At 35.1% G+C, this 27483-nt stretch overlaps 5 protein-coding genes and 1 non-coding gene across 11 annotated transcripts; 2 read left to right on the forward strand and 4 right to left on the reverse strand.

The window, feature by feature from the left end:
- The first annotated feature begins 2953 nt into the window (after window positions 1–2953).
- Window positions 2954–5802, forward strand: LOC108340326 (BTB/POZ domain-containing protein At3g05675). The gene is made up of 2 exons (XM_017577620.2): window positions 2954–4341; window positions 5386–5802. Exons 1-2 carry the CDS (start codon window positions 3112–3114, stop codon window positions 5668–5670), a joined length of 1515 nt encoding a protein of 504 aa, XP_017433109.1. The 5' UTR covers window positions 2954–3111; the 3' UTR covers window positions 5671–5802.
- A 2948-nt stretch (window positions 5803–8750) lies between these two features.
- Window positions 8751–11731, reverse strand: LOC108340222 (uncharacterized protein At1g01500). 2 transcript variants are annotated; one of them, XM_017577438.2, is made up of 3 exons: window positions 11360–11731; window positions 9726–10560; window positions 8751–9233 (listed from the first exon to the last, which is right to left on the reverse strand). In XM_017577438.2, the coding sequence occupies exons 2-3, from the start codon at window positions 10419–10421 to the stop codon at window positions 9006–9008; spliced, it is 924 nt and encodes a 307-aa protein (XP_017432927.1). In that variant the 5' UTR covers window positions 10422–10560; window positions 11360–11731; the 3' UTR covers window positions 8751–9005. The 2 variants fall into 2 exon arrangements, with proteins under 2 accessions (XP_017432927.1, XP_017432928.1); XM_017577439.2 differs by lacking the exon at window positions 11360–11731 and adding an exon at window positions 10922–11335.
- Window positions 11732–13627: 1896 nt separating this feature from the next.
- Window positions 13628–16948, reverse strand: LOC108340223 (uncharacterized). 3 transcript variants are annotated; one of them, XR_001833186.2, is made up of 4 exons: window positions 16786–16948; window positions 16583–16701; window positions 14344–14577; window positions 13628–13887 (listed from the first exon to the last, which is right to left on the reverse strand). XR_001833186.2 is itself a non-coding variant. In XM_017577441.2 (3 exons), the coding sequence occupies exons 1-3, from the start codon at window positions 16908–16910 to the stop codon at window positions 14558–14560; spliced, it is 264 nt and encodes an 87-aa protein (XP_017432930.1). In that variant the 5' UTR covers window positions 16911–16948; the 3' UTR covers window positions 14072–14557. The 3 variants fall into 3 exon arrangements, 2 of the variants coding, with proteins under 2 accessions (XP_017432930.1, XP_017432929.1); XM_017577441.2 differs by lacking the exon at window positions 13628–13887 and having other exon boundaries at window positions 14072–14577; XM_017577440.2 differs by lacking the exons at window positions 13628–13887; window positions 14344–14577 and adding an exon at window positions 15086–15406 and having other exon boundaries at window positions 16786–16947.
- Window positions 16949–17076: 128 nt separating this feature from the next.
- On the forward strand, window positions 17077–22194 carry LOC108340221 (phenylalanine--tRNA ligase alpha subunit, cytoplasmic). The gene is made up of 17 exons (XM_017577435.2): window positions 17077–17382; window positions 17459–17551; window positions 17961–18017; window positions 18435–18490; window positions 18606–18698; window positions 18812–18902; window positions 19401–19438; window positions 19544–19582; window positions 20221–20297; window positions 20381–20465; window positions 20564–20660; window positions 20913–21009; window positions 21131–21202; window positions 21313–21379; window positions 21467–21592; window positions 21755–21809; window positions 21916–22194. The coding sequence occupies exons 1-17, from the start codon at window positions 17113–17115 to the stop codon at window positions 21967–21969; spliced, it is 1467 nt and encodes a 488-aa protein (XP_017432924.1). The 5' UTR covers window positions 17077–17112; the 3' UTR covers window positions 21970–22194.
- Window positions 22177–25761, reverse strand: LOC108340220 (transcription termination factor MTERF2, chloroplastic). Of its 3 annotated transcripts, XM_017577434.2 has the most exons (7): window positions 24956–25761; window positions 24219–24627; window positions 23794–24009; window positions 23475–23582; window positions 23053–23327; window positions 22785–22960; window positions 22177–22547 (listed from the first exon to the last, which is right to left on the reverse strand). In XM_017577434.2, exons 1-7 carry the CDS (start codon window positions 25621–25623, stop codon window positions 22537–22539), a joined length of 1863 nt encoding a protein of 620 aa, XP_017432923.1. In that variant the 5' UTR covers window positions 25624–25761; the 3' UTR covers window positions 22177–22536. The 3 variants fall into 3 exon arrangements, with proteins under 3 accessions (XP_017432923.1, XP_017432922.1, XP_052733539.1); XM_017577433.2 differs by lacking the exon at window positions 22177–22547 and having other exon boundaries at window positions 22554–22960; XM_052877579.1 differs by lacking the exons at window positions 22177–22547; window positions 22785–22960 and having other exon boundaries at window positions 23111–23327; window positions 23450–23582.
- Window positions 25762–25830: 69 nt separating this feature from the next.
- Window positions 25831–25902, reverse strand: TRNAQ-CUG (transfer RNA glutamine (anticodon CUG)). The gene has a single exon. It is a non-coding gene; the product is annotated as a tRNA-Gln (tRNA).
- Window positions 25903–27483: the final 1581 nt, after the last annotated feature.

Below are 27483 nucleotides of genomic sequence, written 5' to 3' on the forward strand. Positions count from 1 at the left end.
TTAAATAATTAAGAGTATACATGATAATTTTATTTTCAATTTAAACAATAATTTAGACAGATTATAACATATAGACTTGATCATTCGAATATGTATATTGATGTAAAAATATGACAAGTTTTGCACTTGTAATGGTTGAACACTCTCTCCACCTAACCTATTATACAAAGTTAATCCATCTATCATCTATAGTCAAATAATCAAACCATAGACTATGACCTCCTACTACTCCTCACCATATAACTCTTCTTTTTTACTTGAGATGAAGTGATTATCAGAATAACTTTCAAGACTGAGTTCATACATTAATACAACACACTACTACACGTCACCATAGAATCTCACCACGAGGTTCATGAAATTACGTCAAACATTGATACTATGCACATAATCAATAACATACTTGTCATCATCACCATATCACATGAATAACCACCATACATGCTCACAATCATATTATAAATCAATCATTGTTTTTAACATTCACATAATCACATACAAAACACATCATAAGAGGTATATGAAAAATTTGTTAAAATTCTGATATTTTCGCTTAGCCATTAGGTCTACTCGCTCAGTTAAAGCCCTTTATCTTAGCCACCAGATTTGCTCGCTCAACAACTAAGTATACTTGCTCAGTGAGAAAACCATTGAAACTTACAGACTTAAACTCTCCCAAAAGTCGCTGAACAAGTATATTCTCGCCCAACAACAATCAAGTCAGTGAACTCTTTGATTTTGGTCTCACCTAACAAGATTTTGCTCACATGGTAACCACCAAGTCAGTAATTTTTTTTTTACTTTGCTTAGCAAGTATATGCTCGTCGAGTGAATCTATGTAATTTTGCTAAACAAAATTTCTGCAAAATTTACATCATTCCAACCATACAAAACAGTTTAACACTAACTCTAAATGGCCAAAACAACCAACTAGTCACATTAAACACGGATCAATGACTCATTCCAAACATACAAAACAATCTAACACTACTCATCTCTTACCCAACTACTCATATTTATAATGGTGATGATAGACCTATACCCTTTCCTCATTTTAACAAATGTGAAATCATTACTTAATCATGATTTGTTGCTAAAATGGTATTTTAACGTGTTAATCACATCCTTAATCCAACATTACAAAGGTTTGGTCTTGTTGCATGTGTGTGGAGGTTTATCGAGATCTTTTGTTGTATATTGTTGAAAGATTTGAATACATGAGAAGTAATCACTTCCAAGTATTATCAAAACTTTTTTTATATATACTATCAATGTTGGGTTCCTAAATTCGTATTCTCAATCCTGATAATACACTATGTCCGTTCTTGTTCATGATATCGATTATGCAAATATTGCTTGTTTTGCAAAAGAGTGTTATGTCTGAACAACAAATAAGAGTGATAATGAAGGAAAATAAAAGACATTTAAAATACCATGACTAAAAATACACATACTTTTTTACTATAATTTCTTTCAAAATAATACGTTTTATTGCTAAATTTCATAGTTTTAATTTTCATTTGGTATTTTTGGTAAACTTGATGAAAAAGAACGAATACCATAAACATTAATAATTTTTTTCCTAGAATATCATATCAATAAATCATTCATACAAAATGTTTCGGTATAAAAGTATGGGACCGAGAGACTGACCTGCTGACGTGGTGAACCGCTCGCTCGCTTCCAAAACTCCTGCTATTGGCCGATCGGTATTGGCATCGACCGATCGGTCTTCTTCTTGACGAGGAAGGTTGTACCTGCAAAAGGCACTCCGACGCTCCAGTTAGGCATGTGGTTGAAGAGTATTTACTCTTAATGAGACAATCAGTGCTTGATTAACACTGTTTGAATATTTGGAGAGTAGGGGAGAGTGAATAATGCGTAAGTGAAAACGTACCTGACTTTCGGCCTTGGCTTTGTATTTATAATTTACCTCATGGATCTTGAGATGATATAAGCCCAATAAAATATAAACAAAATAAGATATAAACAGATTACCTGAAAATCCGGTTGGTTGTTTATAACCTGTTTTATTAATATCTTTAATTAGATATTCTTTGATTATTTTATCATCTGCTGGACTCTTGGTCCAACAATAGCTTAAGCGCTGACTCAATTGCGGTCCGATCTTTGACCTGAGTGGATGGACAGAACGATGCTGAATGTTAACCGTTCAGCCTCCACTGGGTACGTACGATACACAAAATATTTGTTTTGCTTAAACTATAGCAATATGTAGCTCCTCAATATATGAAAAGGGGGTACGTTGAGTAATTCAGATCGGTGTAATTAGTAATACTGTCTTGAGTATAGAGTGTTTGAGGTTGTGTGTTCAGCCAAGAAGCCTGGTTTGATCTTTTAAGCCCATTGGGTAAGGGTAGCGGAATCCATGTTAGAAGAAAGGCTATAATGCTATCCGAACCCATTGTCTTAATTTGTAAACCTGCATTACTTGAAGCACCTGGTACCTTTTTTTTAATATAAAAAAAAAAAAAAAGCAGAAGGAGCAAGGGACCCAGCATACTTGTCTTGATTTGAGACGTGGCGGCATGTGGTTGTTTCATTTCTTTTATTTCTTAGAAAAGAAAACAACTCATGAGATGAGAGATACCGTCTAACTGCTGATGGTTTTGGATAAGATTGTTTTGATTAATAGAATTCACTAGGTGATCCTAGACAGGTGTTTTTTTATTTTTTATTAATAATAAAAATTAATATTTATAATTTCTGCATATTTACAATTTTATCATTACCTACTCATTTTGTGTGTTTTAGAAATTACTTGTAGTATTTCTGGACAATTAATTATGTTGTACATAAAAAATCTAAGATTATATCAAAAAATTACTAAATTCATCTGGTTATTATTAAAAAAAGAAAGAAAAGTAAAGTAAAACATATCCACTCTCTCTTAATAAAGAAAAAGAAAATATATTTCATTTTTTTTTAAAATGATAAAAAAAAAAATGGACAGAAAGGGTTCTTTCTCACCTCCGTCCCCACTCTCCAGCACAATCGTGATCCATTCATTACCTTCCTTTTCCCTCAATACACTAAAAAAAGAAAAACTCTAAAAAAGTATTTTCCTCCATTTCGTTCTAATCCATTCCGATGATTCCCAGCGCCGGAATCCCTAAAAAGCGGCAACGAACCGCCGCCCGCCGTTCCTCCTCCACTGTCGGCACCATCTCCTCCGTCTCAGACGTAACCCTAACCGAAATCTCCCAACAACACCGTCCCTCTTCCATGGCTGATGACCGTCCCTCGCCCATGGCGGACGACCGTTCCACTTCCTCCACAGATGAAGCTTTCCATTTCAACGACGCTGTCACTGCTGACGTCTTCCTCCGCCTCTTCATGGATTCTCCCTCTCCACTTCAGTCCTCCCCCACCGCCACCGCCACCTCTGATTCTGTTTCCAATTCCGACTTCCACGTTTACCTCCACTCCGACATCCTCCGTCGCTCCAAATATTTCTCTGCTCTCCTATCCGACCGGTGGATTGGCCACGTCCAAGCATCAGATCACGCAACCTCAACCGACGGCGACCGCTTCCTCCTCAACCTCGGTGTTCCCCCCGCTACTGGCTCGATCCAATCTCATCTCACCGTCCTGGAGCTTCTCTACACTAACGACTTCGCTGCCGTGGTGGATAGCGCTTCAACGGCGCTAGATCTGTTGCCGGTGGCGCTGGAGCTTCTGTTCGAGGAGTGTGTGCGTTGGTGCGTGGATTTCCTGGAGGCGGTGCCATGGACGGAGGAGGAAGAGAAGCGAGTGGTGAGATTAATCCCGTTCCTGAGCGAGGAAGAGTCGAAGGAGCTCGTGGCTAGGGTTTCGCCGTCGAGAGAGGACTCGTGCGAAGCGATGCTCGAGGGTCTGGTTTCGTCGGCGATGAACAGTTACGGCAACACGGCGTTCGTGAAGGCATTTGTAGGGAAGATACTGAGGGATTTGTCGTCGAGGGAGACGGCGAAGAGAGTGTTGGAGAAGGCGTTCGCTAGAAGCTTGAAGACGGTGAAGGAGTCGTTGGAGGATTATTCGAGTCCAGTGTTCAGAGGGGATCACAACGAAACGGAGGCCATTCAGAAGCTGAATCTGCACAAGGCTTCGACGAATGGGAAGCATCTTCTGTGGCTTGTGGAAAGAATGATTGAGCTTAGGGTTGCGGATGTGGCTGTGAGGGAATGGAGCGAGCAAGCGTGTTTCACCGCTGATTTGCAGAGGGCGTTTCGTGATGATTCTTGGAGGAACATTGTGCCTGGCCTTCCTGCTGTTATTCTTAGATGTACCTGCAGGCTCGCCAATGCTGTTTCTGCTGGCACTATTCTCGCTTCTAGACAGGTAGGTTTAGTGTTCACTTTCCTTTGTTCATGAGTTTATTATTCTTTGATTACACTGTTTACTCAAACATACTCTGGCCTTTGGTGAACAATTGTTGATGTTGTGGTGTGTGGAATCTGATTGCTTAGGTGCAGAAATAAGGGCAATTCAACTTTTGTTATTTCAAATTGTTATGTTGTGCTGTTTGTCTTTTTTGAAATTTAAAGGTTGAATTCGTGAGTTGAGGAGAATGTGGGATTGGAAACATTATGTTCGTACCTGGTATGTGGAATTCATTTACTCCGCTCCCTTCCAAAAGCATATTTGATGCTAAGTTCTCATATTTGGGTAGGAAATGCTGGCTATAGAATTTCTTTTTTTAATCGGAAAAAAAGTATTGTATTGGAGCCCCCCAAAATGTGCTGCTGCTGAGTTGCTCTAAAGGGATTTAGTACCCCTTGAGGGTTGAAGCATTTGATCATCGAACTTGCTAATTGCAATGCCAGATGTGTAAAACTAGATTGAATGGTAATAATAGGTAGTTCATTTTTGGCCTGTTAGACTGGCTTTTTAAATGGACCATTTTAAGCTTTAATTTTTATTATGAACATTTTGCTGGAGCATATAATATAACTTAATAGCAAATTAATGCAAAATAGTCAAATATTCACTGTTTTATTATTCTCTTTTTAATGCACTCTGGCACGTTTGAAGGCTTTAAAATTATCCTGTACAAACCTGGGATGTATTTCTTTACGTATTTTTGGTGGTGTTTTTTCACCAAAGTTTGAGTTTTACCATGATCATAGTGTTGACCTTAAATGTCAGCCTTTATTGTGTATGGAAAGTACTCAAAGAACTGTAATTAAGTTTGTCCAAGTGCTGCAGCACCTTTGTTATTTTGATTAGAAGATTTCACTGGCAATAAGTATGAGTCTCCCTCCATTTGAGATTGATTTTAATCACATTGCATACCTTCTTCACAGATATTATTGTTTGATATGTCAATATTAGATGTTCTAATTGATTGCTGCATATTGACGCTTACTTTTTTGGTATGTTAAGGTGAGAAGGAAGCTGGTAGAAGACTGGCTACCCGTTTTAGTGGTATGCAAAGATAATGTTTCCCCAATTTCACCGAGCAACAAATCGTTGTATCTGGAACTGGAAGAAACATTCTTACGTATCATCTCCACATTGCCCATGTCCGATGCTCAAGAATTGCTGCAGCGGTGCCTCAGCTTTTCAACCCGAAACGTTGAAGATTGTCCTCATTTGGTCACTGCATTCAACACCTGGTTCCGCCGTGCAGCCCGACCCCTCAAACCAGATTCTCTCTTTGATCAATAAGTACTTGCTTCGCATGCTGTCAAATATTGTGCATATATGTAAATACTATGTTCAGAAACTTAAACTTTAACACCAACATTGTACATATAAATCCAAATTCCAAAGTAAACTGTCTTGTCTTTTTAGGACAAACCACAGCCAAATTACATAGACAATTTCCTGGTGCTAGTGACTAATGGCTTTCTTGGAAAACATGAGTTTAGTTCTGAAGTTGCATGTATTTTCCGGGGATGAAACGATGCTCGAGACTTTTTTTCACCAAAATCAATATACCTGTATTGCTATAACTCGTTGCAAATAAAACTATCCCCCCATTTAAAACTCAATTAAAATATGTCGAATATACCAACTTAATATGGAATATGAATGTTTTTTAATTTGAATTTGACTTTGAAATTCTTACCTGATTCACTCTCTTTATCCTAAATCCGTTTTGGGGGCGAATGTGAACAAAATGGTAAACTAACACTCAATCATATTAATAGTCAAAAGTAAATTAAGTTGTACCATTTGTTACAAAGAAATAACAATATTTATATTTATATTATTATCTTTTAATATCTTATTCACATTTAAATGACATAATGAAGAAATGTGTAAAAAAATAATCACCTTTTAAATTATTCTTAAAATTAGGGAAAGTAGGGGTTTTATTTTTTACCAGAAACAAACATATATTGTTTTTCTTCCTATTTGTTCGATCCAATTGTCAGAGTCATCTGGAACAAAAGTCACAATAGGAATAGTCTCTCGAGGGGTATGATTAATACTTTCTGAAGGATTTGAAGAAACGGACCGCTACACGAAAAAGATATGTTTAATCGTGTTAAGAAATTACCTTTAAAAGTAATTCAATCGACTTGTAAAAGATATGTTTAATCGTGTTAAGAAATTAAAAGTAATTCAATCGACTTATAAGATAAGATAAGATTTGTAATTTACAAATAAAAATAAATCATCATAAAAATTTGAAGTATTTAATCATTTGAATTTAAGTAACAGAAATAATGTGTCAGATTAGTTTATTGGATTTGTCATATTTTATTTATAAATTAACAACACTGATTCATACAGCTGATGATATCATTCTCAATTAAAAGAGTAATTAACATAACATCTAATTCTTTTAATTGTGCGTCTGCCAAAGCATTCTTAAGACCCTTTATTTAGTTACATCTTCTTCTCACCATTGTAGGTCTAACTTGACTTACGAGGAAGTATGTCAGAAGGGCTGAAATTAGAGAGATTGGTATAAATTAAACTATCAAGGGTATCTTGAGGAACTTTGAATTAGTTTGAATCTTAAAGTTAATTTTTTTAAAAGTAGATGTGAAACAATTGCAGTGGAAGACTCAAAAGTTGTAGCATTAACCTCATGATTAGATTGCAAGTTTATTTTTGGACGGTTTTTGTATTTGGGAATTCCTATAAAGACAAGTCCCACAAAATTGGATTCATGGAGTCCTATTATAAGGAAGTTTGAAAAGAAATTAACTCTACGGAAATATAAGTAGTTATCCTTAACAGGTAGAGTTGATTTATCAACTCTATCTTAACTTCTTTACTTGTTTTCTTCCTATCAGTTTATAAGGCTCCAAGTGGAATAGCTAGGATGATTTAAAGTATTCAAACTAGATTGTTATTGGGACACAGAGGAGAAGAGAGGAAGGTGACATGCATGAGTTAGAAAGATATTTGTTGTCTAAGGAACTATGGAGAATAAGAGTAAAAGAGGTTAAAATATTGAACCATGCACTGAATAATGGTCCATCTGGAATAATAAGCTCCGATCTTAAGACAAATACATGAAATATGATATATTTGGATATCAAAATTGGACTTGAATGAAAAAAACCTTACTGATCTTGCTTTACAAGATATATTTAAATATATAAATACCTTCACACATAATTATAGACAGGATACTGAATGTTTCCAACTTAAGTTTCATTCAATTTTGATATTCGGTTATGGACAAATACATACATTCAAAAACCATCTGTCATATGAAACTAGCTAAATGAAATTATGTTTAGGAATGTAGACTTTTTGTGAGGAGATTTGATACATCACATTAGCTATATGGCTTTTTCTTGGATGAGAATGAAGAGTAAAACCTTTCATTACATTTTTTTCTGGTTTGGAATCTTAATCCTGGTCTAGGCCTTTATGTTTGGGAGTTGTTGTTAGAGTTTATTTAGGCAGGGACTGATGTTTTCAAATTTCAGATGCAGGTTTACATACACAGACAACAGAGGAGTGTAGCAGTAATTATGTTTCTATTGCTGCTATGCAGTAATTTAACATATGTAATTGGAGAGGGGTCACATGTTTATACTATTGCATTGATGGTTTCTATTCCATTTGTGATATGTCAATCTTGATACAACTTGTACTTTTTTAATGAAATGTATTCTATTTGCTTCATACAAAATATCTACTTGTTTTCAAAAACACAAGTTTTGAAACTCAGCAAAAAATTAGTTGACAGTTGGGAGATAAGGTTGAATGTTTGATCTGCATAGCCAATCAACATGCATGCCTACTGCATGAAGATTGGTCACTATTATGCGTGAACCTCAAGCACATACAGAACCTCACTACCTTTAAATTATAAGGTACGCTATTAATTTGGACCAGGAAGGAGGAAGGTCACAATAATTCCATGAACAAACTTTGCACAACCATCCACCTAGGCAGACCTGTAAAGTTCTCTTTTACTTCACCTGTCTTAAACTTATCTCATTCCACATATCATTCTATCTTTTATTTTAAATTAAATTTCAATATAATAACTTTACTGATTTGAAGAACCAAAATAAATGAATATCAGACAGAATTGTCATGAAAGAAAATACATCTATGTATAAACACATATTTTTTTCCCATTTTTGAAGAGTATGGATCCTCATGTCACCTCTCTCCCATGGAATGCAACCTTCCTCTGCAATTTCTCATTACTCTGTTGAAGGAGGATTATTACTGTCATTAGGAAAATCAAAATTAAAATAATTCTCCCCTAAGTCAAATGGTGATATCACTTCCTCATGAGTTCACCACCTTCATAAATAGATACAATATTGGAAAACTTTTTCCTGCTTTACTTTATGTCATCATATAACTGATACATTATGGCACTAAAAATGAACTATTTTACATACAACAACTCCAAAGAAAAAAATAAAAAATAAAAACTCCACTCAGTAGGACAAGATATTTAGCCTCTTGCCTCTGGACCAAGAGGGATATGGACAAAAATAAGGTTAGCTGTCTATGGATTAAGAGGGAGATGGACAAAAAGCAGAGAATTTTAAGCTTTAAAAATAAAACACCAATCAGAACAACCGTCTTCTAAAGTGGCTAGTGGTGCCTTGGTAGGTTTTAACAAGAAGGCCAACTCCAATGCCAATGCCAAGACAAACACTAAGTCCAATACCAACACCGACCCTAACACCAGCATTGAACCAAGAAAGCTCTCCATCTTCACCATCAGCATATGTTGTTCTTGAGTAGAGGCTGTTATAATCTTCATCTTCATATTTGTCGCAAAGGTAATCTGGAGCCTGCATGATTGACATGTAAAAATGTTAAGATGGATGGTCTTTAATTTATGAAAAAGAAAAAGGATCTTCTTCAAATTACAATCTTGGTTATCAAATTTCCACATATTCACGGGAGAAAATTCAACACTCATTATGTAATGCTGATTAGCTAATTGCATTTGTTACAGCGGGGACCAAATTTAAATGAAGAACTAGACATGAATGGTGTCCTTTTCTTGACAGCTAGCCATAAAAAAACAATACATAAGTGAACAAAATAATTTTAGGAAGCAAAGTAATACGATGAAAGCAGATCATAGGTTATTTTCAGGTTCTGAAATCCATCAGATATAAATGCTGTGTTAAACCATCCTACTTTAAAATGACTCAACACAGGTGAATTAAGGCAGTAAAAGCAAAGTCATACATACATCAGTTAACTTATGAAATGGCAGACAAAAAGATGAAAATATAAGAAGATCGCTAATATATAACTGCACAGACACTACTTACCTCAAAAGCAAGTGTAGAAGAATGATCCTTCCCATTTTCACTGGCCTCATGCTCTGGAATTACATCCAACACCCCCTTCTTTGCATGCTTTTTCTGAGAAAGCTGCAAGGATTTTGTTAAGATAATTGGAGTACCCAAGAAGGAGCCTGTAATGTAGACCTCAATTGATGGGAGATTTGAGTCTGGTGATGGCAATTGTTTTCCCTTAAAGAAGCTAGTGCCTGGAATTATGTATGACTCACAGTTCATGCTCCACCTTTGTCCATTATAACTTTCCCTAACAACACCATTGGTATTCCATAATTCCAAGACACCAGAGAGCAGCAGAACATCTCTATCAAACACTTCAAACTTCACACTCCCACTCATCCTTATGCTATCGGTGCTTACAAAAGTCACTTCTTCAGATTTTCTATCTACCCTGTCTCTTTTGAGAAGTGTTGACATCCCATCAGAATATATGCTAGTTCGAACACCATTAACTTCAAGAAGAGTGTCGGGATTCAAAGGAACATGGTTCAATGTAAGAAACCCAGGAGTGGAATCATCAAGCTCACACTTGCACACTCTTACATAGAATACCTTTATGTCCAGCCAAGGTAATGACCCCTTCAAGGAGGGTTGATAAGAGTGCCTCGCAATAGAGTATCCATCCTCAGTTGATCCATTTCCGTTCGCCTTAGAAGAATTCTCCATAGCCAGACAGTCTAATTCTCCTCCTCACTCAAATTCTTAATTTCCATTGGGACAATAACTTGTGTCAACACTAATCCACATGAAGCACAGACGCCAGCAACGAAGTGAATTCAGTTCAGCTTCATTCACAGAAGAAAATCTGGACAATAGGAGCACAAAAAAGACAATCATTTATACATCAGTATGACAAAGGGAAGGGGAATTAAATCTAAAAATAAAGAACCAACCCCATTAACCTTATGAGACATCTAGATTTCTGAATGAAACAAAGCATAAGAAATAATAAACCGATAATAAAGATTAAAAGCAAACTAATACTAAAATCAAACAAGCACAGTTCCACTTAACACAAGACACAACCCAGTTGAGAAAGATAAAGAAGATGACAGCATCCCACCCAATCAGATAAGGTAACCGTAAAAAAGAAATGGATTCAGAAATCGATATAGTAGATGAATCGAAGAAAGAGAGAACAATAAAGCGAATGTAAAGGTTCGAACCTGAAGAAAGAATAACCAAAAAAGAGAGGATAAGAGGGAGTGAAGGAGATAAATCAATAAACTCCTCTAGTATGTACAAATTTGGAGGCTAAATCAGCAGAAAACAGTGTCTCTTTCTATAATTCCGTTGATACCCATTTTTTTTAACAGTGAATTATACCACAACAAGACAATCCACCAATTTGCCGAAGTAAAACAATAAATTCTAAGTGTTTAACCACACACGTACAGTGAAACAAAGAGGAAGAAACGGATCACACACAAAAATCACAAAGGAAATTAATCTCCTTTCTATAGAATTAGACAGAATAGCCGGCAAAAGACGACAGAGAAACACGACAAAAGTATCACTAGCAGGAACCACGCATTGGTGCGAATACATCACCAAAACCGGAAACGCATTATTTAACACCAACCACCACACCACAAGGCACTCACCAAAGGAAAAAGAAAGGAAATTTGTAATGGAGCAAAGGAAAGAAAGCTTTTTGGCTAACACCCAGAATCGGTGCCAGGCACGAACGCCGAGGAGAGAAGCGGAGGATCTATCCGAGCACGGAGATCAGACCCAAGTCCTCAAAACAAGGATTCTTCTCTGTTTGGTTGAACACGACAGAATGAATCCAGATTATATAGAAATATGGGAAGAATCCAGATTTCATGTTTATTTTTGGTATTTTGAAGTGATGAATATAAAATAAAAATTGTTATTTTAATGGAGGAAGTGGGGTCCTTCGGTATCTGTTATTCTCAAGATCTTATCCACGGAAAATAATACATCCATAAGCACAAGGAGAGGGAGATGAGAGAATGCATTGTATGAAGTTTTAAGGGTTGGTGTGTGGGTGAATTGAAAAAGACGTAAATTCTGATCTGTTTGTGTTTCTCAAAGCCTCGTCCTAATAGCTGTTGAGAGATGTATTTGGATGGATACCTTGCAAAGTTAGAATTGCTAACAAACAAACATACTTTCCGTTTGTTTCTTAATTTTCATTAAAGACGTCAAACTTAGTCTAAATAAGTTTATTACATCTGTCTAGTTTGCCCTTCGTTATCATAAATTATTTACATTTTAAAAATAATTACCAATAAATAAAATTGAGGCGATTTTCCTTCGCTAGTGTGAATAACATGTGATATCACGAATGACTAATTAATAATTTGTTTGATGACATAAAGAAAATGAAAAAGTTGAAAATAAAGATGTTTCTGTTTTAAAAGTCATTTGTTCTAATCAAATAAGAATTATTGCTATTCATGTCTTTCTTTTGCTTTATTTTATTTTTCCTTTTCACCGTAAGAGACAAAGTCTATCATAATCTACTGTACAAAAACTTTAATCCACTGTTCAAGGGTAAATGAAATAAGTTTTTTATTTTGACCTTATTTACTCAATATTTAATAAATATATTAATTTAGTTTTCATGGTCACTCTGTCTATTTTGTTAATATTAAATATCAGTATTTTAAGATAATTATTTGTAAGCAATATTAATTTAAGAGTTAAATTCGTATGATAAAAATAACATATTTATTAAATATTTAGTATTAAAGTACTAGAAAAAAAATTAAAATACTAGTTTTAGCACATGATAATTTGAAAATTAAAAAAAGTCTTTAACCTTAGCTTCATCAATTTAAACGGACTTAGGTTTATGCATATCCTTTTTCTGGTCTTGGTTTTGGTTTAGTTGTTTTTTTTATCGTTTTGGTTTAGTTTCAGACAACTACATAATAAAACTGATGGAGAAGACCAATCTTTCTCGGTTCGTCTAACAAACATCTAATAAAAAAACATTCACTTTCTTTATCCTAAATCCTCTTTGAGGGCGAACGTGAACAAAATAGTAAACTAAACACCAAGTCATAGTCAAAAGTAAATTAAATTCTATCATTTGTTATAATTGAAAGTGTTACATCAACTAAAATAATATTAATTTTAAATATACAAATAAATACGAACCTTATTTTATAAAACTAAAAATAATATCAATTCAGAATATATATTCATATTATAAACTAATTTTATAAATTTAAATTAAATTTAAAATTCACTTCTTAACATATTAAAATTATGATTAAAATTATGTTAGAATTTATTCTAACATTAGTTAATCACCTATCATCAAACAATAAATATGCAAAAGTAACAATATTTATATTATTATATTTTAATATCTTATTCACATTTAAATAATATAACGAAGATTATGACTAAAATTTATTCTAATAAGATTGGTTAAACATTCATCATCAAACAATATATTAATATTACGTTCGAAATATAAAAAATAACAATATTTACATTATTATGTTTTAATATCTTATTCACATTTACATAATATAAGGAAGATAAATATATATTGAAGTCTTTAAATTTTCCATCAGGTTTAACGTTAATATGCAAACTTTAAAAGTTAATTAATTTTGAAAATTTAAAAATATTTGAATTTAAACATTTTATCAATTATGTGATGGTAAAAAGATGTTACTAAATATTAACTTTATAAATAAATAATAACTAATATCAGATATTAAGTTAAATTATTCATTCTATAAATTTTTTATTATAAAACTGCCACTAAATTTTAAATTTAGATATAAACAGACTAATATTTAATATTTTTAAATGTTCAAAAGACTAAAATCGTCTATTAAAAAAACAACTACCAAAACCAGAAATGGATTGAATGACAGCCAAGATAGTAGTAATGTTGGACTTCATTTTCCAAATTTAGGAATGTAAGTTGATGATAATTGTGCACATGCCAATGTTGAATTTCCATTTTCCGCTAATCCCTCATTACAAAATTCAAATCTGGAAAATTGGACTACTTCATTCCCACAAAATTACATTAAATGTCTTTTTAGAATAAATGGTTCTAGTACCTCCTTCATTTAAGAAAAGAAGTGTCTTATAATACCTTGTAAATGAGAATTCAAATGGGAACTAGTCTCTGACCTAACTGAAATACCAAACGAAATTAATCAGCAAACCAAACCTTTTGCTAGAACCTCACCCCACCAAAATAGCATAACACTAAGTGCCCGGCATGCATGTGCAATTGGGAAAGTTCGACCCTAACATCTTAAAAATAACACCTCCCCATTCCCATAACCTGGACAAAACGTTGAAAAAGAAGAGGGGGAGGATAAAAGCATGGCTCACATAAAAGTCTAGCAGGATGCTAAATACTATACTAACGAAAAAATAAATTCAGCTAAAACTGCCTCCAAATTCTTGGCCGACCATACATGTTTGTGTAATGAAAAAAATCTTCGAAAATAAAAAATCAAATTTTAAGAAAGTTACAGACAATGCTTTCTAGACCAACGGAACTGGTAAAGAGTAGCTGGGCATTTTATGAAGCATAACTCGAATGGGAGGTGAAAGATTATTCAGCAATATTTGGAATCGTTACCTTATATCACAATCTGGAGGAAATTGATAGGAGGTTTAAATTAGTAATAGAACAGCATTGTTTTTCAAACTGGATTTTGATGCTCCAAGGTGGTATGAAGGGACTCCAATTCATGTGACAGCCACAAAGGAATTAAACCAGGAGTATGGTGTGAGGCAACATTAAGTCTATGGCAACCCCACTATAATTTGATATGATGGAAACCTTTAGTTTGTCACCGAGGAACTGCAAAGTCTAGGACAAATCAACGAAAAATATGGATTACAATCAGCAGGAGGGAATAAAATCCAGGGAATTAAGTTTGAAGCATTTCATTTTCCTTCCCAATAGACAAGACGAAGAAAGAAGTTTCAACATGAAAAAATAAGGACGGAAATATCTAACTCGTGAGAAAAAGACCACATATTATGTCCTCGGTCAAAAATCTAACAGCACAAACCATTGCTCTTCTTGACACCATGAACTTCAAAATTTAAATTTAATGTGACAACTATTATGAAATCACGAGATATTTTAGCTATTCACGTATAAGCAGCCCCAGATTAATTTCCGACAATTTTCTGTTGTCAACTTAGTTTCACTTCTCATTGAGGGCTAAATTGATAGTTAAATACAATGCCATTATAGCATTAAAGTGGCATGTGTCGAGAGAAAATAATTGGACAGGTCATGACACTTTAACTAGGAACCAACATAAAATAGATTAAATGACTAAATACACCCCTTTGATCCCTAAAAGATATATCTGCAACAGAAACAACATTTTGACATCATTAAAGAAGCTTGCATCATATAGTTAATCCTTCCAAAAACCATTCAAGAAAATTTTCAGGAAAGAGTAATTATGAGCATGTTGGTCACCTATTTTCAGGCAATCACGAAATTCAATTATAATAATCTGCATTAGGAGAGATTACAATACAATTGACAAAAAAATTTAAATGTTTGAAGTTCTATTCCCACACTATGGTGAGACAGAGAGAAACTTATGATTTTCTCTTTCTCATTTTTTTCTTTCATCTTGAATGGATCCAGCTGGCCTGTCACAATGTTTTTTCAAGTCCTAATGCAACAAAGTAAAAGAAGTTGTCAGGATGTGCACAAAGAAGACAGAGGTAATTACCACACTAGGTACCCATCTGACAGTGATACTACCACTAAAGAGGTATTTGGTATGTTCTTATTTTAGACCAGCATGTCAAAACATCTAGAATCTTGTACCCCCACATTCATAATGTAAACGATTAAAGGAAACTTAGGATATTCTGATAACCAAGAACTCCTTCTTGATATGTTACTATAAATGTTTTATAGCAAGGATGGTTCTCTATAATTCCAAAGACATTCACATGGTTTTGCAATAACAAGTTACCAACAACCCAAAAAATATTGCCCCCAGCTCACCAAAGTTGAACCCGTACCACAATCAACTTCAAATTTATGAATATGTAAATGGGACTAGTTTTGTCGAGAAACACTATTTGCTAATATACTACCCTGAACAATTGATTCTAATTATCCGTCAGATTCTTCTAATATGCTTTCATTAGAGGTGGGAACAAGGAATATTGCGGAGTAACACAGTTTATGTTACAAAATCAATGGGAATATATATAAAAAACAAAGACATTATATTGGCAGAATAGTAGCAATTTTCTAAGTTTCAAACTAATCATGGCTCATGTATTCTGCCCAAAATCCCTCATTTTCAAAACACTATCACACAGTCAATAATTAGGATTACAACATAAACAGCATATCTATCTCAAATTTCATTCCCTTTCCCGAAAATTTTAATATTTTCACACCAACTTTCTCTTATTGAACGTCTGATATGCCAACTGATGAATCAATGGAATCTGAAATACCATGGCCATGCCTTGTTTCATTCTTCTAAATTATAATCAAAGGCAGAGCTTGAAATAGAGGTGTGAAACGGGAACGTTAATTCCAAAGTCCATGTAATGAGATTTAATTTCATTTTTCCCCATATATTCCTTTGTTTTTAGACTTACAATTATCACTTTCAACAAAATTCCCGTCACAAATTGCGATAATATTTTGAACCTAAATCTAATGGACGCGTGTTATACTAGAACATAATTAGCACCCGAAAACATCGCTGTTAGCTACAAGCATAGTGCAAAAACAGACAATACAACACCTATGGTACCATTATCGACTCAATTACGAGTAAAAGAACGCGTAGTGTACTTAAGAAGAAGCATAGAAGTAGTACCTCGAGAAAGCAAGCTCCAGCAGGAGGAATCCAGGGCGATATTGGACGTGAGCCTAGCGTTCGCGATAGCACTGTGAAGAGGCATGAACGACTCAACGCTTCTCACAACCGACAAAACCCTATCAAACGCGAAATTCATCCATAATGTCAACCGCAAAAGGCAATGCAGATCAATAAGAATTGTTGATTGAAGCATGCTGTACCTTAAAGCTCGAGGGATGCGTGTTAAGGAAGACGAAGAAAACACAAACTGCGTCGTTGAGCTCTGGACGAAGATTCCGGAACGATTAGCGAAGGATCTTGACGCGACCCTTACCGCGGAAGCCATTATGCTAGAACCCCGTTAGCCTAACCGGAAGTGGTACTAAAACCCTACTATCACTTACTCAGTCTTGTTTTTTTTTTATTGGGCCGGCCCAACAAGAGTTATGCGGCCCAATAAGGGCGCCGTACGAAACCTATCTCTCTTATTCCGATTTTGTTTCTAAACGCAGTGTGGTGTGGTGTGCGGCGAAGCTAAGAGTGTGAGAATGGCGGAAGAAGCAGTTCTGGGCTATCTAGAGAAGAACGAGGAAATTACAGACTCGGGTGAGTTCGCAGCTGAACGCGGCATTGACCATAACGAGATCGTGAACGTGATTAAGAGCCTGCACGGTTTCAGATACGTGGATGCGCAAGACATTAAGAGAGAGGCATGGGTGCTAACTGATGAGGGTAAAACCTATGCCACTGTGGGATCACCGGAAGTTCAACTCTTTCTGGCCATTCCCCCGGAGGGTATCTCTAAAGAAGACCTTCAGGTTATTTATATGTCTGTTCACTCTCCTTTCTGTAAATTTATAGGTTTTGTTAATCGAATTTGTTTGCTGGTTGTAGAAAAAGTTGGATCCTTCGCTCTTCAAGATAGGTTGTGCCCAGGCTGCAAAGAACAAATGGGTGGATATGGGAAAACAATTGATTTCTAGAAAGGTACGTTGTGTCTCTTTATTAAGACATTAATATTTTTGTAAGGAAAATTGGGTTTTGCGTACTTGGACTAGGTTATCAGATAGATGGAACGATTCTCTCTTTATCCGAGTTGAGTCGCCTGAGTCCATATAGTGAATTCATTAGGAAAATCGGTTTTGACCCTTTTTCTTCTCTCTCGAGTTAGCTTGTATTGTGTGCCAGTACATTTGCTATAGGTTGCAGAGAGAGTGTGTGTGTGTCTGTGTGTGTTTATTTTCATTATTGCTTTTCTGCAATTCTAGTTTTAGATTTTCTTTACTTCGTTTTTTGTGCATTTGCCTGTAGTAGAAGTATACCACATTTTGTGCAGCCTGTGGGGATGACTTCATGATTTACCGAGTATTTTAGAGAAGTCTGTTTCTTGTCGCAGGTTCAACATGTGGATGACAAGGTCAAAGATCTTCTTATTCAAATACAACAAGGGCGGGTATGTGTACTAATATGAATATTTTTTACTGAGAAATTTTTAAGTACTTTTAAATGTTGTGATATACGAGCTATGTTAAATCACTAGCTGGGTACACTACAAGGTAATGTCTTTTGTTGGTACCAACCATTTTTTAAATGGAGTTGTTTTTGGGTATATGCACTCAAGGTAGGACTTATGTGTGGAATAATACTTTGGGGGAAATGGCAAGGTTTTATAGAGCATCATACTCAACTCAACATATGAGACAATTACAAGAAGTGGAAAGGGGGGATTTGTTTTGAACTATTATTATTGTTGAACTTTTCTGCTTCCTCCTTTTGGAGTTTTTTAGAGAATCTTATAGTTTTCTTCAGCAGTTTTCCCTGAGAAATTGTCATGTCTGATTAGAAATTTTACCATATGTTGCAATTGCAGAACATTGGTTCAGATGAGATCAAAGCACTCAAAGCAAGAAAGCTCATTGTCCCACAGTAATAATAATTTGTCTTGGTTGTGTTGAATAGTTTTTTGGATATACTGAATGTGCTGTAAATGACTTAAGTATTCTTTCATTATTAAAGTTCTTCTTGGTGTCTTGTGATCTAGAACGTGGAAGGGTTACTCCTTGAAAAAAGGTCCAAATTATGCACCCAAAAGAAAGAAGGTCGTCACTGACCTGACTCGTGATAATTTTCAGAGGTATTTTTTTTCTTAAACTGAAAGTGAATGGTTATAACCTCCGGATTCAAATGCCTACTTTGTGCAAGACATTATTTGCGTATCTTATGAACTGACTTTATTTTTTATGTCAGTGGTGAGTGGAAGGAACTAGAGTTCAAGGAGTACAATTATAGTGCTAAAGGTCAGCCTCTTGAGGGTGGCAATCTTCATCCATTGCTGAAGGCAAGGAGATATATCCTGTTCTATTTTCCCCCCAACCTTTATTTGATATTTAGATTAAACTAATATTAAAATAGTATATGTTATAGAAACTTTGTTCACAATAAATAACATTTATATTCTGTAAAACAAATAAGAATATAGTTTATTTTTACATATTTAAATTTTATACTGAGAAATTTTAGAACTTATTTATGTTATAATGGAGGCGATCTCTTCCTTGTGTTGTGTTATTTGCCTGTCCCTAGCCCAAAAAATTGTGGATGATTGTGCTTGGCTGTTATTGGCAACATAAAACTTCGTCAAATCCGAATGATGTGTAGATAGACAATTTCATTATGACATTTCAGCTTTTTATAGAGCACAATGACAATGGTTAACATACTTAGCCGACCTATGGGGAGAAGAATTTTGTTATTAATAATGGCAATACTATGCCCAAAAAAATACTTTTGACAATATTTAATGTGTTTAATACTTCTGAAATTTCTCTGCTTTCAGGTACGATCTCAGTTGAAACAGATTTTCCTCTGCATGGGGTGAGTTCTATATTTGTTATTTTGGAAGTACGAAGTTTTTTGTGTTAAATATTCACTTCAAATTAAAAGTTTAACAGTTTTTAATCTTAATTTTTCGTACTGCAGGTTTGAGGAGATGCCAACAAATAATTTTGTTGAGAGCAGGTAATTGTTTGAAAAAATTTATATATTAAGCTCCTTGTATGTACCCTTTCAACTAAAACAAGATATCCGGTGTTAACCAAGGTTTTCAAGCAAGCAGGTGAAACAAATGTTCCAAGTGTTTGAAGGCAGGTGCCTTTTTAGCAAATCTTCAGTATAACTGAAAATCAAAGAAATGTCCTAGACTTTGGACATCTCAACTGTTAGAGATTTTAATTCAGAAAATAAAATTCTCCCCTTCCAAGAATGAATGTAGCTTTTGTTTTGTTGGAGTATTCAAGATGATATTATCTTCTGTAAACTGTTTCATTGGACCTTTGAATGACATCAAAGTAACTAGTGGAGCTATTTCTCTTTTGTTATCATAGAGAAATGACTTGGAAAGGTTATTTTTGTAGTAACTCGAGACCTGGAGAAGAAACTCTTGTTCTATATTGTGAACAATGCATTGCAACATCATAATAGAAGTTGCATTTATATATTTTCTAAATCTAGATTCATTTTGTTAATCTGTGCCCTTGACTCTTATATGTCTTATGTAGATAATAGATTTTATCTTTAAAAGTATTAAATCTAACAGGCTATATAATGTTATAAGTTTTTTCTCATCATAAATTTTACATCTGAATGAAAATCTGCAGCTTCTGGAACTTTGATGCCCTGTTCCAGCCCCAACAACACCCAGCTCGTGATTCACATGATACGTTCTTTTTGGAAAGTTAGTAAAACCTTAGTTGTTTTCATCATGCTAATCTTGTATCATCTGTTTCTATTCTGAGAACGTGAAACACATGTCTGCAGCTCCTTCAACAACAAAGGAATTGCCAGAAGATTATGTTCTGAGAGTGAAGCAAGTTCATGAATCTGGTGGTTATGGGTCTAGAGGGTATGACCTTGACCGAACTCAGCACTTATAGCATTGGCTATTTACTATCAATAGAGGGATATGCTTTCTGTAAAACATTGCAATTTCTTTCTTGGTAGATATACATATGACTGGAAGAGAGAGGAAGCAAATAAAAACCTCCTGCGAACCCATACAACTGCTGTTTCCTCCAGGATGCTTTACCAACTAGCACAGGTATCTGTATGAACTTGCTGGTGCCATGTGCTTGTGGATGCATATCATTACATACTGTTTGGTGCCGTTCAGGCCCCCTACTATTCTTACTCTTCCTGATGATTTTAGATGAAATATCTTAATAATGTCGACATATTGGTTTCAGCTGGACTAAGTTATGACACATAATACGTGATTATCTTCCAAGTTTCTAGCTCTGAATTGTATCTTGCATGATTCCTTATTTTGCTCTGCATTTTGATATATATGCAGAAACCATTTGCCCCCAAAAAATATTTCTCTATCGATCGTGTATTCAGAAATGAAGCAGTTGATCGGACACATCTTGCGGAATTCCACCAAATAGAAGGTATTTTGGAGCTACCCTGACCTGTGATTTTAACTCTGCAAATTGTTCATGCACAAACGAAAACAGATTACCTTTGGTGGTCCTATTTATATGCATGTTACAATTTTATGTTTTAATTCAGGTCTTGTATGTGATCGGGGACTCACTCTGTCCGACTTAATAGGAGTCCTGCATGATTTTTTCTCACGCTTAGGTAATGTTCTCCTGTACTGAAAAAGATTCAAATGTTAATGAACGATTGAAAGGCTTTAGTAGATTGAAAGGCTTTAGTAGTAAGTACGATTATTCTGTTATTGAGTTTAGGCATGACCAAACTGAAGTTCAAACCAGCTTACAATCCATACACTGAACCTAGCATGGAGATCTTTAGGTGAGTCTTTCTGTAATGATTACTTGGCATGTCCTTATCTGATTTTGGATATCCTGAGATAACTTATTGATCAAGTACTTTCAACAGTTATCATGAAGGTTTTAAAAAATGGGTAGAGGTGGGAAACTCCGGCATGTTCAGACCTGAAATGTTGCAGCCGATGGGACTTCCTGAAGATGTCCAAGTTATTGCGTGGGGGCTTTCCCTTGAAAGGTGAGAAGAGCCATACAACACTATTACCATTACTGAGAATAAAAATAATTAATTTCTAAAATTTAAATTCTCATTATAATATTGCCGCACCAAAACGACAAATAACGGAGCTTATAAAATGTAGTGCAACATGTTGATTTAACTTGTTTTACCTGGAAACAGGCCAACGATGATACTATACGGGATCGATAACATCAGAGATCTCTTCGGACACAAGGTATTTTTAAGGGATAAATGCAATCGGGTTATTTCTGTCCATGTAGTTTAAATTAAATATTTTTTAAACATATACCCAGTGATGTTTTTTTGTTTTGTTTTCGCAGGTGGATCTTGGGCTCATAAAGAAAAATCCTATATGTCGTCTTGGAATTGATTAAAGTGATTCATGTGTATCTCTTGTATTTCTTATGAGTTATAGATTGCAATTTATTTTGCCCCTTAGGTTAAACACTTCCTGTAGATTATTAGTTCGATTTTGTATAAGAATTTTGATACGGGAGAAAGTTAGGCCTTTTTGTGTTTATTTTTTCTCGTGTTCTGAAAAATAATTGACGGAAAAGCTGCTAAATTTAAATTTCATGTAGTTGAGATTTTACGATGAAGTTATTACATTGCAACGACAGGGCGTATCACTACAAGTGGTTTGCTTTTGTTTATTTACCAATTGAACACATTGTCCAATAAAAACTATTTGAATAATTTCAATCATTTTTTGTGTAAAAGCATATACCTCAAACCATCGTAACTTTGCTGATAAAAAAAATACTCAAACCATCCTAACGAATAATTGCAAACTGTACACAGGTCAGGTCTTCTCAATTGGAGGTAGTGTCATAGCCTCACTCTGCAGAAATGCTATATTTTCATGCGAGACAGCGCTTGCCAAATTGCAGGCTTCTTTTTCTTTTTAAAGACGTAGGAGCTCATTCTCGCCCACTAAGTCATCAACATTTTTCTGCACTCAGTTTAAACCAAATGTTATCATGTCATTTAGCACCTTCTCTGTGAAGAAAAATTATGATTATATGACAATCACTTCTCAGACTATTGAAGTTAAGGGACTAAAGTTACTATATACAGCTTTAATTTCTAAAATTCAACCACCATTCTATTTTCTGCAGAGCTATCAATTTTTCTTATGCCTGAGGTGTAGAAATATCTTCAGTGATAACAGATTGGGGATGGGTAGTACCCTCATTTGTGACAGCAGATTCAAATCTTCTGCGCTTTCCAATCAAGCCCTTAACCATTTTGCGGAATTCTTCGTCAGTGCTAGCCAACATATATCTCAGCTTAATATTAATATGGTTCTCCACTAGAACCTTGTGCCTTGGGATAATTCGACCCTCAAGAGAATAACTGAAAAACCTGACAATGGCAAGGGTAAAAAAAAGGAGTAAGAATCAAACACGATTTTTTTTCAAATAATCTACTTCAGGTTAAATATAATTATGTGATACCTTGGAAACTCAATGACATCTTCCAAAGGCCTGACCATGGATTTTCGCAGATAAATATACTTGGGACGAAGGACATCTGGATTGTATCGGAGGAGCAACGGGAAATCAGCAATCATCTCACCCAATTGCCGAAGACGTATGCCAAGAGATAAAAAATATTTTACATTCACATCAAGCTTATGTACTATATTGCATCCCAAGAGCTCAGGTCCAAGAGCCATAACCTTGCCAATATCTTTCTCCGTGACTCCAGCTTTGGTCATCAAGAATATAACCTATACAATGTTCACATTTCAGCAACATATTCAATTAATGTTTCTAGAAGAGCCACACATTTAATTATGGCGATTAGCTTATCATGTTCATGCAGCAATGTCTTTTACATGAAGGAACTAACATGGTTGCTGAAGAAAAGAACAAACCACTGGTCTAATTTTCTTGTGCAGGCTGTAAGTGAGTAGAGGTGGAAACTTCACAAGCATGCTGCCAATCCCTTCATTGTGAACCCCTATGTCCTCAAAAAATTTTACCTTGACAATAAAATAACAAATGTCTCATTATCCTCAAGAAACAATACAAAAATCATTGGAAACTTTACTTTTTAATCTACTAAACTTTAATAATGACAGCAAAACCAATCCTATGTACAAAGTAGCACTACTAAATCGTACCAGCTGCCACCTTAATCTAAAAAACCACCCAACTGATAACAGAAACAAATAAAAAGGAGTGTTTGCATACCTTTGGAACAATAGTCTTCTCCAAGTTAGCACAAAACACCATTGGTTTAATGATAAGCATCCTCTTCATGCCATCTCGAGTGATCCCATAATAATACAGATACTTTACAAGAGGCTTCCAATGTTCCTCGATACTACACGCCATCAATTGTGGCCTAAATGCAAGCAATTTGCCCACATCCTCAAGTTGAAGCCCAAATTCTTTTAAGTAATTAACCTGAAAATACATTAGAAGGTTCCCACTGGACATCAAACAACCATCAACTTGCACATCAAAGTAAACTTTATACATAAACCTTTAAATTTCCTTTGTGTTTTATTTGGATGATACTAAAACTAAATAAACTAACAAAGCATGAAAGAAGACGGTGAGGATGCATTGCAAGACAGCTTTATTACTTTACAGTATGCTAAAATCTAATGTACCTTTTCATTCATTTCTTCCAGAGAATAGTAACCAAGAACTTTAGGAAAATCAAAAACCATTGTCCCAAAATCCTTCTCATTTAAACCCATGTCTAGGAAGAAATGAGCACGAATCTTCACTTCTTCTAAGCTGTAAGACAATAACTGAGGACAACGACTAATGACATAACCTATCCAATCCCTCCTAACTCCATTGGACTCCAAATATTGAACAATCTCATCCAGCTCCTCATGTCTGCGCTGCAAAATATTATCTCCGGCCTTCAACATTACAACACCGAGAAACTCACCTTTCACACGTACCGATTTCAACCACATGACAAAACTTCGTATGGCCTCAGGTTTTCCTCTTGACATCAAAATGACCTTCGCTATCCGAGGATATGACAGTGCATTGTGCTTCAACCATCTGCACAATCAAGCACAACCTTTTGAATTTGAAATCTCACACTGAAAACACTCGAAAGACATAACTAATAAGGATGATCATCCCCAAGGTTTTAAAAAACTATCCTTGCCAGCAATTTAGCATCAAGGTTTTTTGGAGTAACTACAATCGTATCACCACTACAATTGCAGCCACATTGGCCGCATTTTGTCTGCAATTTCCCACAGCACCAAAGTTCGTGACAGCATTGTCACGGTTACCGAAGTTTAGAACTTTCATTACCCCATTTGGTTTCACACAGACAACAGAACAAACAGCTTACGAACAACTTGTCAACCACAGTTCTCACCTAATAAGTGGCACAACTTTAGAGTCGTCAATAACAGTTTTGGCGCGTAAATTGAAGGAGGAGTTTGAAAACCCGGGCAATCTTTTCAAGTTAGCAGCTTCAATCATGATATGATCCAGAAAACCGGATAACCTGCCAATCAAATTAGTAGAGTAGGTGATTCCAAACTTTCCCTTCCGCATGGCTTCTTTGAAAACCTCTTCGGTGACCTTTCTTCGAATCTCGAGAGCGCGCATAATCATCTCCTCCTCCTCCTCTTCCTTCTCATATTTATCATCAAAGTCCACACCTGATTGAAAGAGAGTGCGGATAGGGGGCAGAGAAGAACCCACGTCAGGGTCGCCGGGAGATTGAGCGTAGATGGAACCGGGAAACTGAGGGGTCCTTTTTCTGACGAGGGAAAGCTCCAAAACCTTCACTTTCTCATCGTGGGGCATTGGGTCTAGAAGCTCGCTGGGTTTGGGAATGGAAGTGGAAATGGGTACCCCATCTTTGAGAGCGAGATGCTGAAGGAGATAGGCAGTGGATTTGGAATTGTGCTTCCGGAGAATGGAGTGATGCTCCTTTGGGTTTTGGCAATTGAAAATGGTGCATGTTGTTGTTGGGTTGTGCAGTGGAAACGAGGAACAGGGAAAGTAGGGGTTGTATTTTTGACAAGAAACAAACATCTATTGATTGTTCTTATTTGGTCGATCCGGCACAAAAGAACTCAATGTGAAGATGGAGGTGCAATCAACAATGGATAAGAGGTAACAGTTATCACTCTTAAGGAAGAACACTGACTGAGCTTTTTGTCAAAAATTATCCTTTTGTTTTTAAGATCATGATCTGTTTCAAAAGAAGAAAAACACAAAAATAAAAAATATTTTGAGATAAGGTCCTACCGAGATTTGAACTCGGGTTACTGGATTCAGAGTCCAATGTCCTAACCACTAGACCATAGGACCTTATTGATAAATCATTGTCTACATTGCAATTTATTAATATCATGATATTATTAAATTATTCATGTTTATAAATTATTAACAAATATAATTTTATCCTAAAGAGTGTTTATATTTTCGCTCTTTATTAATATACTAATTTTAGTTTTTTTTTTAAATTTAAGTTTTTATTTACATTTTGTCAAAAAATATTTAATCACAAATGTTTCTTTTAATAAAAAAATCAACCAGGACCGTAATATATTTTAACCACGAGTAGGCTTTTAATATAAAAAATAATATACAATTATATATCTTTTTTTAGATGGACATTTGTTTATCATAAACACTGACTGTTGCACATCTTAATAAAGTCCAGGGCTAAAAACAAGTATACTAATACACTTCTCCCTTTTAAAAATAATCAAGTATAGTAACAACTTTATTAAGGCCAATTTCTCTAAAAATTAATAATACAAAATCAGACCTAACCTAAATGAAGCATGTCTAAAGTAGAATACTATTTTTCCAAAATTAAGATTACTTATGTAGATTGTCGCAACCGGAATCGCGACGGGACGACGATCCAATAAAAAAAAAGATTATAAAAGTTTCGAAAAAGAGATTTGGAGTCGCCACCATAGTTTATTCTGGAAAACTACGGAAAAACCATAAAATGATAAGGCATGGTCAATTAGAACCAGATTCTTGGTTCGGGAGTCGGTTACGTGTAGGGAAGGTATTAGCACCCTACAACGCCTGCCCTAAGGCAGTACCTTTAACTAAATGCGCGAATGTGGATGTGGTTTTCAAAATGTTTAACTTTCCCTTAAAATAAAACTCTAAAGAAACAAACAATATTTTTTAGTTTTTTGGGCCCGACAAGGATTGACCTTGCTCCTACGTATTCTCATGTGAGAAATCAGGGTTACGTAGTTCTTTTGAAAACTGTTTGAGAAAATTGTTTGGAAATTTGTTTGAGAATTTGTTATGGATAAATTTGGATTTTTGGGAGAATGAGCCTGACAAGGACTGACCTTGCTCCTACGTATCTCCACTTTTGATGGAGAATCAAGGATCACGTAGTTCTGGCGATATTATTTGAGTTTGAAAAGTAGATGTTTTTTTAGTTTTTGATGATTTTTACATTTATTTTTATTTAGGAAAGAGAAAAGGTTTTTGGCACAAGGACGATGCGTGCGATCACACTTGTGCCTAAACCTTTGAAACATATTTTTTTGCGTAATGAGTACTAGGCTGATGCGTACGATCGCACGAGCACTCACACGGCTTTTTTCCTCTTATTGTTTTGCGTAATGAGTACTAGGCTGATGCGTACGATCGCACGAGCACTCACACGGCTTTTTATTTATTTTGTTTTGCGTAATGAGTACTAGGCTGATGCGTACGATCGCACGAGCACTCACACGGCTTTTATTTATTTTATATTTGGGCAATAAGTACTAGGCTGATGCGTACGATCGCACGAGTACTCATACCGAAATTTATTATATTAAATGTTTTTTAATGTTTTATATATTTTTTATTATTTATTACTTTTTTCCCTTTTTTTTTTGAAATGAAACAAAATGAACAAAATCACTA

This window comes from Vigna angularis, chromosome 5, assembly GCF_016808095.1.
Source record: "Vigna angularis cultivar LongXiaoDou No.4 chromosome 5, ASM1680809v1, whole genome shotgun sequence".
NCBI lineage: Eukaryota > Viridiplantae > Streptophyta > Magnoliopsida > Fabales > Fabaceae > Vigna > Vigna angularis.